This window comes from Diospyros lotus, chromosome 1 (assembly GCF_014633365.1).
Source record: "Diospyros lotus cultivar Yz01 chromosome 1, ASM1463336v1, whole genome shotgun sequence".
Taxonomy (NCBI): domain Eukaryota; kingdom Viridiplantae; phylum Streptophyta; class Magnoliopsida; order Ericales; family Ebenaceae; genus Diospyros; species Diospyros lotus.
This window is the reverse complement of record NC_068338.1, coordinates 35,663,142-35,684,404: the sequence shown is the minus strand read 5'-3', so window position 1 is coordinate 35,684,404 and position 21,263 is coordinate 35,663,142. Positions and strand designations below refer to the sequence as shown.

Below are 21,263 nucleotides of genomic sequence, written 5' to 3'. Positions count from 1 at the left end.
AATTTAAAAAAAACTCTATACTATTCTATAAATAAATGAGTCATCATTTTAAAATAGATACATCTATAATACTGGTTTCAATACTGTATTCAAGTATTAAATATCCAATTAAGTATCAAAGTGGTTACACAATGATTACCTTATGCCCTCTATCGATATCTTTTTTTACAGAGTTCAATTGATTTAAAGATGATGTTTTTAGTTAATAAGTTTATTATTATGTTCAAACGACAAAAAAACTTATATATTTTAAAAAATAATAATATTTAATTTTAAAATATTAGAAACTATAATTTTTAATTTATAATGTAAAGTTAAATTTTTAAAATTTTATTTTCATGTTGAAAATTTTGACTATTTAATAAAAAAGATTAAAAAGTTAGAAAACGCTTTTTATAATTGATCATGCTAAAACAAGTAAATTGATGAACCATTGGAACGTAACACCTCATTGCCTTTATTTCAAGTATGAAATTTTAGTTTTGTAAATAATATATATATATTAAATGATTAACAAATTCACAATTATATTTGCATATAGTTGTTTAATAAATTGTGAAATATTCATGCAAATGTGACATGTTTGTTTATGCTATTTCCATTTAAAATTTAGAAGGCCAATAACCTGACTTTTCAATTAAGATGCTCATGTGCGTATTCACTATATTTTTAAGCAACAAAAATATCCTAATAGTTGCCTACGAAAATTTATTGTTGCTTAGTTTTAAAAGAATTTTGCAATCACATAAAATACTAGTCGGACAATTCCATAATAATGATCTTAATTTTATGATTAAGATCCTCAATACATTCCCTTATTATTGAACATTTGATCTTTAATTGAGATAATAATTTGATCTCAGAGTCTTAGGATGACAACATCCACAAATTTATTTATCAAACTTATATCCCACGTATATCACCTACAATCCTGAAGAATGCTAAATGGAACAATGATCATGTGCCCACAATGCCACACTATGAAGGCACTTTTCAAAGTAGAAAACAAATTTGAGAGGCAATTCAAACAACAAAAGCCAATGCCTTGCCGGCCATTGCCCGATCATTTGGTGCACGCAACCAAGAGAAGAGAAATTTACCCTGCCAGTTTGCTCTTAAAAGTACAATTCCCATTCCAGAGATGAAACAGGGCCATGAAAGAAACAAGCCAGAAAACATAAAATACAAATCAGTTGTGCTTAATTATTTGTGAAGGTCCAAAACAAGATAAACCGCAACTCTATCAATGGTGATGTTCCGGGACATCTCCACCTTCCTTGGCCTTCCGAGCAGCGGCTCTCAGTTGACGCTGCTCCTCCTTGTAAATTCGGTTCCTACGTTGGAACTGCAAAACACAAGTCCACGTAGGTGTATTGAATCAATAAGGTGGGGGGTGGGGAATAGATGAGTGATATAACCATAAATCTCACATCACTGCCACATTCTATTTTCTAGCACAAATGCATGCTTTCAGAATATTTTGATTGTATTCTCATTTCTCCCCAAAATTATAAATACCAAACAATTCTAGGTAAATCTGTCGAGATGACAATAACTGGAGTAACAACAATAACAATGATAAGAGAAAAACATCTAAACATCAAAGGAAAACATGTAAAACATGAAATACGGCCAACTGTCAAACATGTTACAAACATAGTTCATATTTCATAAGATTTAGTGTTTGATTGGTATATCACATAAATACTCAAAAAGGATTTATCAAGTTCAGCATTGTCTTACTTCCATACTTACATGGAATGCCTTATTTGATACCCTCTATAGCAGTTTAATTCAATTGCAGTAGTAGCTAGGGTTCTGACTGAGCAAATAGTAGTTGCGGGTCTTTCTAAAAAATTGAGATTTCTACATTGAAGCTCAAAATCAGAAGTTTGAGGAATGCGCTTTCTACCCTCTTGAGTTCAACCACCCCTGTTTCCTTTGCCTTGCAACCTCTACAACAGTGACATAACACTACATATTGGTGGGAAATGCAAGCATACATGTGAAAGAATAATCTTCTTTTTTTTATATCCTGGGACCTGGGCACCAGGGTCCAGACAGACTTGGGTCATATCAATGCCATTTCATACAAACTATATTGGTTCAAATCCAAACTATCTGAATAGAAAAGGAAGTTGCAAAAAAGGAGCACTAAGTAGGAAATTAATCAAAATGGCCAAAGAAGTGGAAATTTTGCCTAAGTGTTGGAAGTTAGTAAGATAGGAAAGGGGCATTTTGGTACATTTAAGCGTGTGTAAATTTATGCGGGTCTTGTATGCTGGAACATTAAGAATATATATATATATATATATTTTGGGAGAAGGGGGGACAAAAGGCAGCCAACAGTTTTATGGAAAAAGCTGGCTTCACTGAGGGCAGAAAGCCTTGGACTGAAATAGAGGCATGAGAGGAGCCTGATTGGATGCTTAGTTAGGAAAGAGGATTGTTATACATATATACACGTGGCAGTATAATTGGCTGGTAGGTAAGATAAAAAGGTTACAAATATGTGTGTGCGAGCGTGTGTGTGAGAGTACTGTAGTGTGATGGCTGCAAGATCTCACAGGAGGTTATAGCATAGTGGCTAAACGCCGAGGCAGGTACTGACTGGGGGAGCATCCTTATGGTTATGGAAAAGCAAAAATGAACTGAGAAAGTTGAAGAAAAGTCAGATTTGACAGAAAAGAAGGTTGCAGTGCCCAAAAACAAAAATAGGGTTGAAAATGGGATAAATGTTGAGATTGTAAAGGGTACATTAGCCCTTTCACATTTCCTACCTATTGCTTATATAAGAACTATCATAGAGGAAGTTGTGCCCTTTCTCCTCCCATGTGCATGGGAACCTTGCTCGTGTCTAGTGCTTGGTGTGTCGTTCAAAGAGCATTTTGAGAGCTTGTGTCATTGTGTGTGTTGTTGATGAAGAAATGAGTGGTGCTTCACCTAGCTCAGTGGCTTGAGGGTTGATGCTTCTTGTTGTGTTATTCCAGCTATCATAGAATAGATAAGATAACTTTCTCATATCTCATATGACATGTGTGCATAGCATGAGCATGAAGCTAGTTTGCATGAGTTGTGAATGCATTGTTGTGGAATACATGTAATTTTATGTTGTGCACAGTTATGTGAGCATACAACTTGACCCATATATATATATATATATATATATATATATGGGTCCAAGGCTTGTGCAAAACTCATCCCAACCAATTGGACTTAAGGCCATGCAGAACACCTAAGAAGTGGTCTGTTGACCATAAGGATGGAGTGTGCATAGTCTTTGCCTTGTGGTCATGGGAGTACCCGGCTGATGTAAAGAAGTTTATGTTGCATTAGCATAGTTTGCATGTGCATGTGCGTGTGATCATTGAGCTCTTGTAGCTAATTCTTGCATAATTTACATTTCAGATATGGTTCAAGTACTAGACACCAAGCCTGAGATGCTCATGGGCTTGCCCTTAGGAGGATGTACAACTACCCTAGAAGCATGCACAAACATTTGAGATCTATGAGCTGTACTATTAAATAGCATGTTGTGTTTTATAAAGGAAGTAATGAACATTGATCATATACATGTTATTTGATTATGATGGATGTAAGGCCAAGACAAGATCATGTATTTTGAGGTTTTGGTACTTGTATTCATACATAGTTATGATGGGTTACAATATATGGCTACTGATATTATGTTTTAAGTGTCTGACTGGAATTAGGTATGAGAGGCATGGGATTGAGCGAGTAAGTGAGCCAAGAGAGCCACCTAATAAATGAGTCCAAGATGCCCTGAATGATAGAACAGCCCTAGCATCACAGAAGGCCACAGCCTCGCAAGGTCTGAGGAAGTCAAGAGGCAGACTAAAGACTCAATTAAATGGGGTGTACAACCATATCCAGCACATTTCCATTTATTTGACATGTAGATGTACATTTAGTTGTAAGCGTCAGTGGTTGTTTGGAGATTGCATGATATATGATGCATGTATGTATTCCCCCAGATGGGAGGCCAAGACGTTGATTTATGAGATCTGTAATACGATCATGTTGCTTTAAGGTACATTAGGGACACATTAGTTATCATGAATCCTTTGATTTTGGGTTGGTGTGGACTGAAAGGAATAATCAAAGAGGAGAAGTGAATTAACTATTACAATACCCCCAACAAGACCTACAGAGCAAGTTTAGACCCTGAAATTGAAATGCAAAGGAAAACAAGCTGGAAACAGTAGGTACCCCAGCCTCACAAGGGTCAAGGAATGCCCCCACCCCCCGGGGGGGCCCCAACCCCACAAAAGGGACAAGAAGCCCCTAGACTCTCAAGGTTGAAGACAACCCGGGACAATGAACAACTCAACCTCAGGAGAGCCCGAGATGACCCCAACCTCATGAGAGTAAACAACCTCTCATGAAGTGTCCAACCTCGTTGGGGTTGAGGAATGATCCCAACCACTGATGTGTCAGGGATGATTGCAGTAGGGTGATGGCACCAAAACCCAAACAACAAGTGAAGGTACCCCATTAAGACCTGGCATCATCCAAAACCCCAATAAAGATGAATGATTAAATTCACCATTGCCCTGAGTATGTGTCGATGGCCAGAGGTGGGGACTGCATGTTCCCAAATGTGCATTTCATTGTGCCACCATCTGATTAGGATGATATCCATCACAGCTATGGCAATCAAATTCGAGTTTCGACGAATTAACGATATTACAGTTCAAATAAAAGAAAAATTCTCTCCCCCATAATTATATAAGAATTAATTTGTAGATGGTAATAACTGGATCCTCACAAGTGTGGTATCAGAACTTTAATTAAGGAAATTTATGGGTGCAGCCCATACAACTTAAGATGACTGTTTCAACTGTTGCTACATAAAAAATACATATAAATAAAATAATCAAGTGTCTTGCATTCTGGCTAGATGATGAAAAGTTAAATCTCCAAAAAATGTTTCATGTGCTTCCCTAGAAGGCTAGAACCAAATTTAGAGAACTATTAAATCAAAAGTGTAATATACATTCCCTTTGTAGCAAAGACCAACCACTGAAATTTGGTCCATTACATCACTGTCGAATTTGATTCATTAAATGAAGCTAAGCAGTATTGTTGTTGGTCCACCTCGAAAACAAATAGATTCATTAACCAGTTGTTTGGTGCCTGATACGAACTATTTCATTGAAGATTAACTGACGAACTTTCAAAAATTTGAAAACATTGCCTTTGACGCCATAGATACATATTATAAATCTTCCAATTCTAGATTTTAGATATCCTGTTTTCCAAAGGAATATTCAAATGCAGAATTGCACAATTTCAAGGCGGACTAACCATCTACAGTCTGCCATCTCTCTGATAATGGTTTTAGACTCGTAACCTCAATGCCGGATTGATTTCCTATTGTTAATTAGTGATAGACATAAATCATAACAAAAAAAAGGTTAAAATGCCTCGATGGATCCGGACTTGACGTGATGCCAAATAACTATCAAAGAAACAAAAATCTACAAAACCCTAAGTCGCGGTAACTGATGATTCGGCTTTTGTGCAATATTTGATCTTGAAATTCGTTTTTCAACAAATTATAATCAGACTGCGATTGAAATAAGGATTAAAAACGGAGGAGATAGGTAGGGAGAGGACCTCTTTGGAGTGGTGGAGGCACTCGAGATAGTCTTCTCTGAGAAGAGCGCAATCCTTGGGCTCCCTGCACCGAGACATGCACTCGCTGAAATCCATCCAGAAATCGTAGCACCTGCCTTTGTTTCCCGTTATTCCCCATCCAGATGCCATCTCTCTCTGTCTCTGTCCCCCTCTCTCTCTGTAAACGCTGCTTCTCGGCTGTGGCGCAGCCAACTTCTTGTCACAGCGACGAAGGGACCATGTTCAGGGTGTTTGGGGGATTAGAACAAGAGTGAAATGACTACAATAACCATCACGGACAGATCAGCTATCTGGTATTGCATGATTCTTTTCATTATTTGAATGCTTAATTAAGAAAAATAATTATTAAAAAACTACTAAATTTTGAACAGTGTATCAATTTAACAATAAATTTAAAAAATTAATAATTTTGTATTTTAACTTTTAGTTTTATAATATTTTAAACTTAAATAATTAATGCTCCTTTGATTTGTATTTCATATATCATTTGGACTTATGTAAGTATGTTATCTATCAACAAAATTAAAAAAATAACTATGTTTCTTAATTATAATTTCTTATATGTGACGGCATCTACCCACATTTGAATTTAAAATAAAGATTGAATTAACATAGGGGTTAAATGTTAGGATCTAGACAAATGATATAAATGTAGTACTTGTATAATATTATAGAATACATATAATATTATACTCATGTATACACGATGAAATTTAGTCTCTAAATTTGAATTCATATCTCGTTCATCAAGTTGTGAGGGGAAAAAGGTTAGGAAATTGGACAGAGACTTCTAAATTATTTTAGAGAAGTCCATTTTATCATTGATTAATTCATGTCTTATCATAATGTTTAGAATAATCAAACTGGTTTACTAAGACAACAAAAAATTCATTGATTGCACAAGCTAGCTAGCAAGGGCAAGAGGTAGGAATGGGAAAAGAAAAGTGCCCACTCTCTTACAAAATTAAGCACTAGAAAGACAATTTTTTCATGTCTTACAAAGAGGAGTTTTAAATTCATGAAAGCTAGCTATTTCATGTCTTAGAAATAACTTTTTGAGCATTGACGGGAACGCATGAAAGCAAATGGGGCACTTTGAGGCATAGTAAATAAGGGTTGTTTAACATAAATTAATCAAAAAATAGTAGGTCGATATTACTCTTAATGAAGGTGTTGTAAGTTTTTGTGGAATAGTATGTTATATCCTAACACTCCTTATTACACGAGGTAATTGTATACTAAAATAGTACTTTTTAACTAAGATATAAATCGACAAAAATAAATATAGAAATCATCTCGAATAAAAATATTTTTTATTATATTTATCTAAAATTTTAAAAATAAATTTATCCCTTCTTGCATTCGGATAATTTATCTTGAACTTTATAGATAAATTATATTAATAGAGTTTTACCTGACTTATTTTAACAAACACTACTAAACAGGGTATTTATATATTTTTCCTATATGATTAATATATATATGTATATATTGTAATGAGTGCATGTGTACAATTGCTCTATGATGCCTATTGGTGTGATCATTGTTCGTCATTTAAACGGTAAGAATAACTCTGCCCCTCAATGGTTAGGGGGATGGAGCATTGCATGAGGGTTGAACGTTAAGGCTGTGACAAGTTCAAATTTTTAACTTATAATTATAACATTCTATGTAGAAAAAAATAAACTATTACGGACATTTTTCACTACAAAAGTTTTGTTTTTTTAAAAATACAAATGTTGAAAGAGGAAATTTTAATAATTAGAAGAAGATTCATTACACCATAAAAAGGTGCTTGCTTAAGGAACATGGGTTGAAATTAGCACCAAATAAACTTGTATATGTGTGCGTCGATGTGGCTCTGAATTGAGATCTCATTGCTAAAATATTTATTTTTTAGTAAAAAATTATTAGGGCTACTACAAGATAAATTAGGAACTTACAAGATAACATTGGATGTAAAAATCTAAAAGATCAAGATACCAATGCTCAACAACATGATAAATAATGAATTTTTTAAATTAAAAATTTGTATCTCAACCCTCCGATTGCTTCCAACTTTGGTACTAGGAGTCTTTAATGTCACTGAGATATGTCGCAGCCATAATCATATTTTGCTATTCTCCAATCCGATACAATTCAAAGAACCGTTACCATATTGACTTCACCCTCTCAAATATTAGAATTTTCAATCAAGGTGCGAAGATATGGCCAACACTCAAAGAAGTCGGACCTCCACTATGGGTTTCTTGTTCCTATGCAACCTTATCCTTTGCCATCCTTAGCCCTTTCAACCTTAGATAGAATTTCGTCCCTGCCCAAGATTGATTTTGGTTTCAATCTTGAAAAGAAGACATCCAGTAATTAAAATTGTGACAAGGTAGATAACATGTTAAATATGTTGTCAATCTTCTATTAATAGGAGTTTGCTCATTCTTAGCCCTCTTTTTGAGCTCTCGTACCCTATCCCTTAAGGTCGCCATATCTTCCAAATGGGCAGCCATGTCTTCCTGACTTTGATTCTTCATGGACACCATGTCTTCTTGCATGCGCACCATACCAAACTCCAAAGCCTCCACGTGGGACTCAAGTTGCTTCAAACGTGTGCCTTCTGCCATGGCGCGAGTTGTTCATCACCCGTTAGTGTATTCCTAGCCAATTTCGATAATTTGAACTAATTATCTTACTTGTGTCTATTAGTTCTTCCTCGCCTTGGATCACAACTTTTGCTCGTGTTCATCAACCCCACCATTGGGTCATGCAATGTCGGAAAACGCTAGCCCTAAATCTTCAATCAATATTGTTTCTTGATTATCGCTTTCCTTGTATTCTCATTAGTTGTCCAATCGACGAACACAAATGGCCGACTTTCACTGAAGATCACATTTGATCACCCAATCACCAGCCAACGGTTCCATCTCCTGTTATGCATTCTTAGTCTGACCGTGCCTACTCTATTGACCCACCCAACAATTCCACTTGAGTTAATCATTGATTTTTTTTAATATATAAATTACCCATTGAAGTTTGGTTTGATAGTTAGGCAATTGAGAATACATAGGCTAATGTATTATGTTTAATATTTCAGAGTAGAAAATAATTTTTATCTTATGTTTTGATATTTGAATTGCATTTAAAAATTCAAATAAATAATCAAGTGGCATTTAAAATTTTAAGTTTATTTATGTAAATATGATATTTAGGAATTTAAAAATAAAAGTTGAAGGCCCAAGCTGCTTTAGTAGGGGCTGAGGGCCGTATTGGGACCCGGCCCGTTAACCAAACGGATCGAGCTTGGGTGCTAGCGGACAAGCCGAGTCGTGAAGACACGCCATCCGGATACGTTGCACAAGCGACGTCACGAGGGCGTTGCATGCTCAGAACGTGTCGAGCCTGGCGAGATTGAAGGCGCGTAGCTGTACCGCGCCCGTCGCTTTGCGTCCATAAGCGGTGATCCCACCCCCTGTTTGGTCAAATAAAGTCAGGAGAGTGAGCGAAGCGAGCAAAAAGAAGTGTAAGCGGGAGAGTTTTATCACCGCTTCTTCCAACTGAACTCCATATTTTCTTTCTCTCGATATCGCGACGGGAGCGAGAGCGCAGAGCGAGAGCGAAGGGCGAGGGTTCGGGCATGGCGTCGTCGTCTTCTCTCGGTTCGTCCAGTAACTCGTCGCATCTGTGTGAATTTGCTTCGTCCTCGGAGACGAACTTCTGCAACCTTCCTGTTGTGGCGCTGAGAGAGAAGATTGTCGAGAAGATAAAAGAGAATCGCGTCACTCTGATCGTCGGTGAAACTGGCTGTGGTATTGCATATTCTCTCCGCCTTTTACTGCTTGTCAATCGCCTTTCATCGATTGTGTGTTTTTAAATTTTAGTAGATTTGACGGTTTTTTATATCTGATCGATTTGAGTGCTGGAATGGCCTCGTATTTTCTTAATTGTTTCCCCGATACTCTGTTTGTTGCTTATGGAACTGATTTAAGAGCAACAAAAGTTATCCTTCGTTTTTCGCTTATGGAACTGCAGCGGGACTGCAGGAGCAATCGGGGAAGAAAGCTTAGGGCTGTTCAGCTGTAGAAATATGCCCTATTTTTTTGTTTACCAAAAAAAAAAAAAAAATGTTGGAAATTGAGTTCGTGAGAAAATTTTCAAATAGAAAGCAGAGAAAAATCAGTTTTTCAAATTTGCAAATCTATGTTGCTGTCACTTATTATTATTATTAGAATATAGAAATATCAGCAATATCAATAGGTAGAAAGTTTTGTTAATAATAAATAATCTATTATTCTATGTATTATGATTTAAAAATTGACTACAATTAATAACATTATCATATTTTAATATAAAAAAATAAGTAGTAAAAATATTAACAATAACACTACCAGTGTTCTAAATTTTTAAAAAATATAGAGAATTTTAACATTTAGAATCAATATTATTAATGATTATCATTAATATTTTCATGTTAGTAATATCATAAATATTGTATTGGTAAGATTAATTTTATGATATTGTCAATCTAATTTATTTCATAATTCTAATCTAATAATATTATTAATAAATTAATATCACTAAGAATATAAAATTAGCAATTTCGTAAACATCGTGTAGATAATTTTAATTTTAATAATAGTATAATTATATTATTTTAATATTATAACAATATTATCAAGAATAGGATATTGAACATATATTTTGTATAACCATTTTCAACACTTCTGTTTTCAGTTTTCAAGATAAGGAAATAGTTCTCCATACAACGGATTTTATAAATTTTCTGTGCAAAAGGAAAATTAGAGATGAAGTAGACAATTGGAAATAAGAAACTGGAATTTTTTTTGTGACTAAACAGCCACTTATTTTATGTAGTTTCTAATGTTTAATGACAGGAAAGAAAGACTTAACTTTGCTAAGTCTTATGGCTCTACTAAGTCATGGTTATGCTGTTTCTTGTTGGTTAAGCAGAATCCAAAATTACAGAAAGCACAATGCTGTTGTCGGGGGCGGGGGGGGAGGGGGGGGGGGGGCGGTGGTGATGGTCAAGAGTTGTGGGCAATTACTTCATTTAATCCCATGTAATAATACTTCTATTAATTGATGCCCTTGCTTGTCCATTCATTTGTTTATGTGCTTCAGACCATTAGATGCAATTGTGTTGTTGAACTTTTGAACTTTTCTCTGTCTTGGTTTGTTGCTAAGCATAATTTTCGATGTTTTAACACTCGCAGTAATCATTTCTTCACCTTCCAGATTAGAAATGAGGGTGAAAGATAATTAATTGATGCAAGTCCTCATATTATGTCTCTTCTAACGTATTACATTTGATTTAAAGGTTCCTTTTCTTTCTTAAAGGGAAGAGTTCGCAAGTACCTCAGTTTCTCTTAGAAGAAAATATGGAGCCCATATTATGTACTCAACCCAGAAGATTTGCTGTTGTGGCTGTTGCTAGAATGGTGGCAAAGGCTCGTGACTGTGAAGTTGGGGATGAGGTTGGTTACCATATTGGTCATTCAAGGGTTGTATCGCAAAGGTATATTTTACTACCAATGAGAATCTTAATCCATGTTTTGGATAAAGCTTTACACTAGTCAGATATCTAAGTTTATCTTTGCTTCCACTCCATTTTATTGAATTACCCATTTGTGAGCAATGGCAGATAGATTAAGTCAATGAAATTGGCTGTACCATATGTTCTTGAGTTCAATTCATACAGAAAAATTAACATAGTATAAGTTTTTATTTTTTTTCCTGGTTTTTAATAGTACTAAATCCTCAAGTTGCTATTATTGTGTTCAAAGATGAGCATTTGTTGGTTTTTTCAGTGCCTGGGTCTTAGTTTGTTTCTCATGCAAGGTTGCAAGAATATTGGTTCTAAGGTTATCATAATGGAAGAGGGAAGACGTTACAAAGACTGAATTAATTGTTTGCAAGGTGGTAATAATGTAGTAACAGGTGCAATCTGGGTTCATCAAATCTCTTGAGGAAACCTCACAAGACAGTACATGTTCCTTGTTGCTGTTTCCACATGGTAGTTATCTTTGATGTTGATGTTTGATTATGTTTATTCCAAACAAAATGACTTGCAACATGTTACTACTTACTGGTTCTTCACATTGTGCTCAATTTGTTTGTATCTCCATGCATATTCATAGTGACATATGCTAAGATCAGTATGATCTTGTTGTCAAGGCCATTTTATCTGTTGTCTTTCTCTTAAGCTCTCTTTTTATGTTTTTGTTTTTATGTTCATTTTTATTATGGCAACTGATGGTAGTTTCTTTTTTTTTTGGCTCATTAACTGAGGGCAGTTATTCATACTTTTTTTTTTTTCCTTCTGGAGGGGTGGCAACCAGGGATACTGATGCAAATATAGGTAAATGGACGTGTATAAACACTGCCAAAAAGTAACTTTTGGAAGCGGTGGATGTTTGTTTACTGCTGTTCCCATGTAACAAGGAAGCTTAATGGCGTAATTGATGTTTCATACCATTAGTTAGAATAAGAAACACCTACAACTTGGCTTTTAGTACTGATCAAATGTTTCCAATTTGTTTGCATGTCCCTGCAGAGTAAAGCAACAAATACTGAGATCATTTTTCTGTTTTGGTGGCTTTCTATTATTTTATCTCTTTCATTTTTCTTAAAACCTGACTTGCTTGTACATACACTATAGCTTGTTTGAAACTCTCAGCTTGCTTCTTATATCTGCAAATAATGCTTCCTCATTGTAGTAGCAACTTATTGCAACTGCCTATGTTTTACTGGTCTGGTCTAATGTCCTGATGGCAGCCCTTTTTATATATGAAGCTAGTCCGAGGTCAGTTACAGTAGGAGAGGTGGTGTTATCTGACCTTTAGGCAGTTACTAAAGTTTAGAGTTGATTACAACTTGATGAGTTTGGATATCCTTGTACATTATAATCTAAGGCCACTTGTTTCCATTTGTTTCTACTTAAGACATTATAATCTAAGGTACATCATGATCTTAAGACAATGGTTGTCCCATTTCCATTTGTTTCTTCTTATACAAATACCGTTCAAGCTGAATGAAACAAAAGGCAAATTGCTTTAACTCTTTGTAATTTGTAATAAGTTTGCTTGACACTCTATTGTCTCATTTTCACATTCTCAATTTTGCTTATGTTTTTATCTAGATCATATCAATAATATATGACAAATCACAGGTCCAAAATCATCTTTAAAACTGCTGGAGTTTTGCTGGATGAAATCCGGGATAAAGGGATAAATGCCCTTAAGTACAAGGCCATCATTCTCGATGAAGTGCATGAAAGATCTGTGGAGTCTGATCTTGTTCTCGTTTGTGTGAAGCAGTTTTTGCTGAAAAACAATGACTTGAGGTTGCCATACATTCCTCTTATTTTCTTATCATTCTCTTTTTGTTTTTTTTTTCCTTTTATATTATTGGACTTCATAAATTGTCCACGAATAAGCAATTCCTTGACTTATTGCATATTCTAGATCTTTTGGATGCCCCAACTCTTACTTGTTTATGGGGAAGACATGGAGATCTGATTGGAACCAAATTAGATTAATTCAAGATTAGATACGTGACTTACCTTTCTTGCCTTTTATAGTCAAATAAAATTCTCCCTAGTTTTCTCTTATTGACGACTGCTGAAAACTTTTGCTCAGTGAAAAGAAAAGAAATCATAATGTCAAAGGAATACAAATTTACATAACTTTCAGGTCCTTGGTATAATTGATCATATCTTCATATCATTGTTAGAGAATCTTGAAGTGTTGATGATTTATGATCCAAAAAATAAGATTTTATGCCCATTAGGGCCCATCACAATGGTGTAGTCTACAATGAGAACACCATATTAAGCTTTAATTCCACTAGGTGGGGTTGCTAGATGAATTCTAGCTCTCTAATAATTTCTATCTATGGCTATATTTTCTATAAGGCTTGACCCTTATAACTCGTATCTATTGCCTGATGATATGAAAGTTTTTTTTTGTAATTTTCCAGGTTGGTATTGATGTCTGCTACTGCTGACATCACAAAATACAGAGATTACTTCAGGGACCTTGGCAAGGATGAGAGAGTAGAGATTCTTGCAATTCCAAGCTCTGATCAGCACACCATATATCAGCGAAAAGTGTCTTACCTTGAACAGGTATTTTTTGCATGTAATATTCAACAAGCCTGATTGGAAAATTAGACTAATAATCTGGGAAGAGGATGTGGGAGATGATTTGAATTAATTTGCTATTATGCATTATTTTTGCTTATAATTATGCCATGAAGTAGAAGATCATAAGTAATGTGCTTTTCTTCTCAGCTAACTAATGACAAAAAGTTGTGAAAGGAAGAATAGTTTAGCATACGTGTGTCATGTATCTCATGAGGGTGAGTAATGTATCTCATAAAGGTTACAAATATGAACTGTTTCTAAGAGGCTAACTTTGTTGTTCTGAATTTTAATCCTTTCTTTCTTTGTAGAGGGTGTTGCTTTCAATTTTTGGAATTTATGAGTTGAGCAGATATTGCTAATTATAAACTTACCACTATCATGCTAATCATAACTTTAGTTAAACGGGGCTAAAGTTCAAATACAATGCTCAAATATTCAGTGGTAACTCTTTGCTTAAAAAATAAGGGGAAAAAACTATACAATCCTGAATGTCGCCAGCATCAGTTTGATGCAGAACATGTTTTGAAACTAATTATTGGCATTTAAATTTTTTTTTGTTACTGACATTCTTTTTAAGTCTTGACAAGGGATATTGGTAACTTCAGTTTTCAAGGCCATGTAAGTTTCTCTTCCTTGTGATAAGTGAATTTGTGGTTTGTTTAATAGAGGTGCGCCATTGATCTATTTTTGCTTCTGGAAACACTGTTTATTCCAATTTATTTGTTTATCATGCTGGTTATTCGTGTTAGGGTTAAGCTGTCCATTATGTCCCTTATTTTTGCTCCCAATTTCATCAACTATCAAGGGCATATAAACTGCATTTTTGGCTTGTACTTATTGTTGGATTACTATCCACTAACATTTGGTGTGTGGGGGGGGGGGGGAAATAGTTACTTTTGTTTCAGAAGTTGTAGTCTTTGGACAATTAAAATTAGGCTAAGCAACTTTTATGGAATCATGTAATCACATGATGACTTCCAGCATAGTTTTGTTCTTGCATTGTATATGTATTTTTCTGTTTTTGATCTTTATATCTTTAAGTGTTGGATGAACAGGTAACTGAATTGCTTGGATCAAACAGAGACTTGATGTCTTTCAGATACTGTTCTGGTCTAAACCCTTTCATTTCCAGTGCTGTTATCATGCCTGAGATGCACAAACTTATACATGACTTGGTGGTGTACATTCATAAAAATGAGCCAGATATTGAAAAAAGCATTTTGGTTTTCCTTCCAACATACCATTTCCTTGAGCAGCAGTGGATCCTTTTAAAGCCTTTTAGTTCTTCTTTCAAAGTTCACATTTTACATCGCAGTGTTGACACTGAACAAGCTCTTATGGCCATGAAAATCTGCAAAAACCGTCGCAAGGTTAGCATTTTTTTTTTCTTTTTTTGTACACATATGTCCATATATGTTTTTGTTGAGTTGAAGGAGGGGAAAAGTGAAGGCACTTGGTATCCACTGCTTCTAATTTTGTAGCTACCCAGTGGTTCCTCTATGTGATTATACTGTATATTTCCTTTATTGACATGTATTTTCTTTCAATTTGATTAAAATAACTGTAAACATTTTTCTGCTCTTTTCTCCAAAGCCATTTTTTCAATAAAAAAACATTGTGTGATGGGGTTTCAGGTATTGTATTTCATTTTTTCAATGAGGAGGTTACTACAAGAAATGGCACCAAATGGTGGTGGAACCAGTCAAATTTGTCGATGGAGTTTGGGCTGGCTGTTTTTGTGCATCACTTTCTTTTTCTTTCCCTTTTATCCCAATCTTCAAGTTGTTTCTAAATCTTTCTGAACCCCATAGCTTTCTGCATTAAACCATATATCCCTGCATGATTTTGACTGTTTTTGAAATTTTTACTGTTGCAGGTAATATTGGCTACTAATATTGCAGAATCTTCAGTTACAATTCCCAAAGTAGCTTTCGTCATTGATTCATGTCGTTCTCTACAAGTATTTTGGGATAGCAACAAGAAATCAGAATCTGCAAAGCTTGTCTGGGTGTCTAAATCTCAGGTAGGTGGGGAAATACTACTGGCTAAATTTAGAGTTTTACTTACTGATTTCTGATGATTAAAAGGGCATATGCTGTAGGCTGAGCAGCGCAGAGGAAGAACAGGCCGAACTTGTGATGGTCAGATTTATCGATTGGTCACAAGATCATTCTTCAGTCAGCTAGAGGATTATGAGCGTCCAGCAATACTGAGGTTGTCACTGAGACAACAAGCACTTCATCTTTGCTGTGCTGAATCTAGAGCCATTAATGATCCAAAGGGTATGTCAGTTTGTGTTTTGCTTTGCTTTCATTGTTGCTTGTTGACGGAACTGCAAGAAATTCTTCTCACTTCATTTGTTTGGATGATCACATTGGGGGAAGTGGAAAATAAAAATGGTACTTGCTCTTTAGATGGGAAGTTGATGATAAGGTGATTCACTTAATTTTGAGTACAGTTTGAAATTCTTATAAAGGAATAGCTCTTAGAAATGCCTTTTGAACCAAAGTTGTTAACTTGAAATGAAAGATTTGCCAACCCAACTTAAACCAAGCAGCTGGGGACGAGCCTTGGTTACTAATTTCCATGCTATAGATCAATAACTTGTAAAGTTATACTGTTTCTGCATGTAAAAGTTAAACATTGCAGTGAAACAATGCCTCTGGCCAAGGGCTTTGATTTCTGTATTAATTTTTCCATCTCGATTATCAGTCACTCGAGTTGCCTCTTGGTATATTAGGTATTATCTAGACACGAATTATTGTATGCAAGCCCATTTTTTCATATATTCATGTTATATTTTTGATTTTTCTATCCTGATTTGAAAGCTAGTCACATAATTCTCTGGATATCTTTTCTTGCAAAGCATACTTTTGGACACACTTGGTGAGTTAAAATCGTGATGGATGCATTTGCCAGAGTAGTTCATGAAGGTTGCTTGAGAAATAGTACTTCTTCATTACGACACAGCCTACTATCTTCATCTCTCCCTGGACCCAGTCTGAACTTGTGTTATAGCTGAGAACACTCTTTCTACTGAGATAGGTTTGGATCCACTATGGGTGAGCTGCTCAGACCTTAAGTTCAGTTTGCTTTGGTTGTCAATTTACAAGTAGTCATGACCCGACTTGAATGAAAATATTGTCTATGGTATATCTCACGAACCTTTTTCTGAAAGCATTTAAGAAGTTTGTGCTAGGTAATCTTGAGACACTAAAATGCATTACTCATGAAAGTTTCTGTAGGTATGCCATGATTTTTTAGGTCAAGAAGATGTGTACTTGAGTCAAGATTACTCTACCCTTGCTAACAAGTCTGCATAGAGTCAGAATAGGGTCCTAATTTTTAGTAGCCATTTTTTTTTTTTTTTGTTGCTTTAGTCTTGTTGCAGAAGGCTCTTGATCCTCCTTGTCCAGAAGTACTTGAAGAGGCATTGAGTTTGCTTGTTCATATCAATGCATTGGAGAGAAGATCTCCTAGGGCCCGGTATGAGCCCACATTCTATGGATGCTTGCTTGCTAGTTTCTCCTTATCATTTGATGCTTCTGTGCTTGTACTCAAGTTTGGAAAAGCAGGAATGCTACGCGAAGGCATTCTACTTGGTGTATTGATGGATATCCAACCACAGCCTATACTTCACCCTTTCGGGCAGGAAATTTTGGTATTAGATCGATTAAACTTTTGAGTTTCACTATTTTAGTTGATTGCTTAATAATTCCTCTTCTGTAATTAATCAAATTATTCTTCAGTTCAAAGAGTACACTGACAGCTACTATTCTGGAGACGATGCCCTGACTGGAAAGGAAGTGGTATTTATGGCAAACTTTTGTGCATTTCAGTTTTGGCAACAGAGTTACAAGGTAAAAATTGTATTTCTCAAAGGTGATCAAACATTTAATGTTGCCGGCTGGAATACCATAGAAAATTCTCCCGTTTAATTGGTGTAGGATAAGTTCCGTCTTGAAGGGTTGAAACAACTTCTACATTTTGATGATATAAAAGCTCCAGAATTATTGCTCCACAATACTGAAGAACAATGGTGCTCTTTCCATAATCTTCTTCAGCCATCACTACAACATGTTGCTGAAATATGTATGACTTTGACAATCTCCTTTCAAAAACAAGCATGATTTGGCTGTATCTTATGGCATGTTCTTCTGCAGATGAAGATATATTAAATTCAGTTCATCGATTTCGACCTGATTTTCTGGCGACATCTGATGGCCTACCATTGTTTTATGAACCTTTTGTTCCTCAACATGCGTGTCTTCTCACTTGTCAGCAAAATGGAGATATAGATTCACTCACCGCAGATAATGAGCACCTTGAGCTTCTTGGTGAAATGAGGAAATGTATTTCTGCACCATTTGTTCCTTCCAATATCTATCAGTTGAATGTGGTGGCTGAAAACTTGGCAACTATAATGAAAGAGGTACTGCAATTAGTTTGCTTGGTCTTTTTTGTTTTTTTATATTTTTGACTGATCTTTCCATTTGCTCATCATGTTTAATAGATAAGAATTGAATATATTAAGGGCATAGCTGGCAATGGGCATGAACATGACGATAGCGACGGTCCTCATATACCTCTTGAAGCTCCTCTATGTAAATTTTTTGTCAAAGGGAGGTGCAACAGGGGCAATGAGTGCATGTTTTCTCATTTAGTTCACCAAAGAGGGCCTGCCTGCAAGTTCTTCTTTTCATTGCAGGTATCTGTTTTATTTGGCTTTAAATGCTACCTTACAGCCTTTGAGTTGCAGTTTTACCTTGTTATACAATTTTGTTTGCTGATCAGTGTCTGATGCTTTGGACCTGTTCAAAAATACCTAATCTGCTTTAGGGTTGCAATCAAGTTACAGCAGCCAGCTTTGCAGGCTTCTAATCAACAATAGTATTGCAAACTGTCATTTTCCCAGGGAAGAGTCTATCTTTCCCTAATTCCAATTAGAGAGGCTTATGCAGTAGCACTAAGTGGTACCCATGCATTTACATGCATTTGGAGTCTTAACTTTGAGTTATTGACAACCTGTTCAGCTTCTATTACCATGAGGAATATTTCATGGGCTTGGAAGAGGGCTAATTCTTGTGACAAAATCTTTTAGTATAACACACTGTTTATGCTTGTCCATATATACTAGTTTCTCTTACATGAGTTTGTAGAGAGTACTGTCGTGCTGACTGTGAAAATGGAATATTAAAGATGATATGCCTTGATAACCCAGTTGTCAGAGATGGTCAAAACTTTCCCCTGCACTCCAAAGTTGTTAGAGAAACATTTGACTTATTTTTGCTGCTGCTGGATATTGGAGAATGTATGAAATCACATAGAACTCTATATAGGGGAAAGTTCATCTTTGACAGAACCGCACCCCCCTCCCACACTTTGTTTTCAAGAAACCATCATTATGAGGCATTTGTTTTTTGTACTCTCCCACAGTTTCAATTGAGAAATTTTTAAAAATACTACCATTTCTAAACATATTTAAAAAAATACTACAGTTTTGAAACTATTTAAGAAACCGCGACAAATTTTTCTATGTCAGCATCATGTGTTGGTGTGTCCAACTAACAAAATAAAACTCGCTCCTCACAAAAGCGAGTTACTATGTACAAAAGAGCGAGTTTTGTCCAGTTATAATTGGCATGCTGACCCCACTTCCAGTGTGGATTGTCATGGTAGAAGAAGGGTAATAATTTGTTTATTAATTTGGAAATTATATTATGTTGTTTAAATTTTTTAAAGATTGTAGTATTTTTAAAAATTTCGCGTTTCAAGCTGTATATATCTTTTAAAGGATGCCATTTTGTTGAGATTTTTGAAATTAAAATCCCATGTCGTCTGGTTGTTTCTTATCTCTATGTGGTCTTATTTCACTTGGATTCATGACAAAACACGCATATTTGATGTTTGTCTTTGTGTCAGTGAGTGCAATTAATTAAAAAGACTTGGCTTCTGGTTTATGCTTATTTGGTTCTCCTTATGTTTCTTACTTTAAAGTTGTCTTGTTTAGTGTAATCTCAACAGCTTCTAATGTTTGAAACATGTATCTGTAGGGTTGCAGAAATGGAGATTCATGTTCCTTTTCTCATCAGTTGCAGCAATCAACTTCCATATCTGATCAACCAAGCTTGTGCTTGCCAGAAGAAGGTGCTGATCCTAATGCACTACTGAGTTTGTTTCCAGCAACTCCAGATGGATGCGTTCTTGTACTGGATGACAATGATTTTCAGTTCTCCTTGAGTCTCTCTCGTCTCTACGATCCATCAAAAATAATAACCACATCGTCTCTGCCAGATGGTTCTGTTTTCCACCCACCTCTAACTGGTGTTAGAATTCTTTGGGGGCTTTCTCACCCTAACCAAACAATCATCCCCAAAGCAGGGAGAAACAACCCAATCCCATGGAATGTGGTTGGGTGTGTCATGTGGTTTCCTACGTTTGGTGGCGTCTCTGAATATAATGAAGAGCACATAAATCTTCTCAAAACCTTCTTCTCCTATCTAGCTGTTCGTATATGGGCGATTGACGCCAAACATTATATGCAAGTAATCGTCACCATGAACAATATCCGATTTGCGCAATTACAGGTACTGCTTGGTCTTTTTATCAAGTGAAAAAAGCATTGAATTGCCTTTTATGCTATAATTGGATAGATGGATTGCTAATCCAGGTTTGGATTTAGATTTGCAATGATTGTTAATTCTTCTTGTTGTTTTCATGATCCACAAATCACCCAACACCAACACCTTCCTGCCTATTCTCTTGACATCCAAATGTGAGTGTTATTGAATACCTTAACAGTGTAGTGACTGTGACGAGGATCGATGTTGATGACAATCAAATTAGCCATATTATTATATGCTGTGTTGATGATATACGAGCATCGTGTTATTCTTGTTGCAGGTGGAAAAGCTGGCCAGGGAGAGCTTCTTCTACCTTAGAGAGTCATTTCCACTCGCTGACTCAAACTTTGGTGGGGTGGCGGACACAATGACTGCAAAAAAACCAACGGTGCTGTCGAGGCCTGTATGTTATGTTTTTGACCTCAATCTTCCATCTGATGTTTTTGTTGGCGAGGATGCAACTAAGCTGTCCAAGCATATGCGGAGGTACCGGCGGAACAGACCACCAGGCGATGACCTTTCCTCTAAATAATATATATATATATATATATATAGGAACTCAAAAAGTTGTTCGAAGGATTGCTTCCGCTTTATTACATGTGGTTTTTAAGTTTGTTTATGTTTGATTGGGATTGTAAACAAACTTATGTGTGGTGGTTAAATGTAATGATATTTTAAACTATATTAATTAATGGTGCAATTGTGATGGGAATGGTGGATGGATGGATGAATATAGATAAAAGATAGTTTTTTTTTTTATTGGAGATAAATATAGATAAAAGAAAATTTTTCTTATTGGTGAGAAATAATAATAATGAATATTT

The 21,263-nt window shown here is 35.6% G+C and overlaps 2 protein-coding genes across 3 annotated transcripts; one reads left to right on the top strand and one right to left on the bottom strand.

The window, feature by feature from the left end:
- Positions 1–1,026: 1,026 nt before the first annotated feature.
- LOC127795491 (NADH dehydrogenase [ubiquinone] iron-sulfur protein 5-B) lies at positions 1,027–5,895 on the bottom strand. Its single transcript, XM_052327206.1, has 2 exons — positions 5,641–5,895; positions 1,027–1,345 (listed from the first exon to the last, which is right to left on the bottom strand). Exons 1-2 carry the CDS (start codon positions 5,788–5,790, stop codon positions 1,244–1,246), a joined length of 252 nt encoding a protein of 83 aa, XP_052183166.1. The 5' UTR covers positions 5,791–5,895; the 3' UTR covers positions 1,027–1,243.
- Positions 5,896–9,073: 3,178 nt separating this feature from the next.
- Positions 9,074–21,143, top strand: LOC127786564 (DExH-box ATP-dependent RNA helicase DExH8). 2 transcript variants are annotated; one of them, XM_052314049.1, is made up of 14 exons: positions 9,074–9,461; positions 11,011–11,188; positions 12,842–13,015; positions 13,651–13,798; positions 14,872–15,186; positions 15,693–15,839; positions 15,918–16,098; positions 17,197–17,477; positions 17,566–17,676; positions 17,764–17,908; positions 17,980–18,248; positions 18,330–18,524; positions 19,870–20,403; positions 20,720–21,143. In XM_052314049.1, exons 1-14 carry the CDS (start codon positions 9,290–9,292, stop codon positions 20,969–20,971), a joined length of 3,102 nt encoding a protein of 1,033 aa, XP_052170009.1. In that variant the 5' UTR covers positions 9,074–9,289; the 3' UTR covers positions 20,972–21,143. The 2 variants fall into 2 exon arrangements, with proteins under 2 accessions (XP_052170009.1, XP_052170018.1); XM_052314058.1 differs by lacking the exon at positions 9,074–9,461 and adding an exon at positions 11,967–12,031 and having other exon boundaries at positions 11,115–11,188.
- The last annotated feature ends 120 nt before the right edge of the window (positions 21,144–21,263 follow it).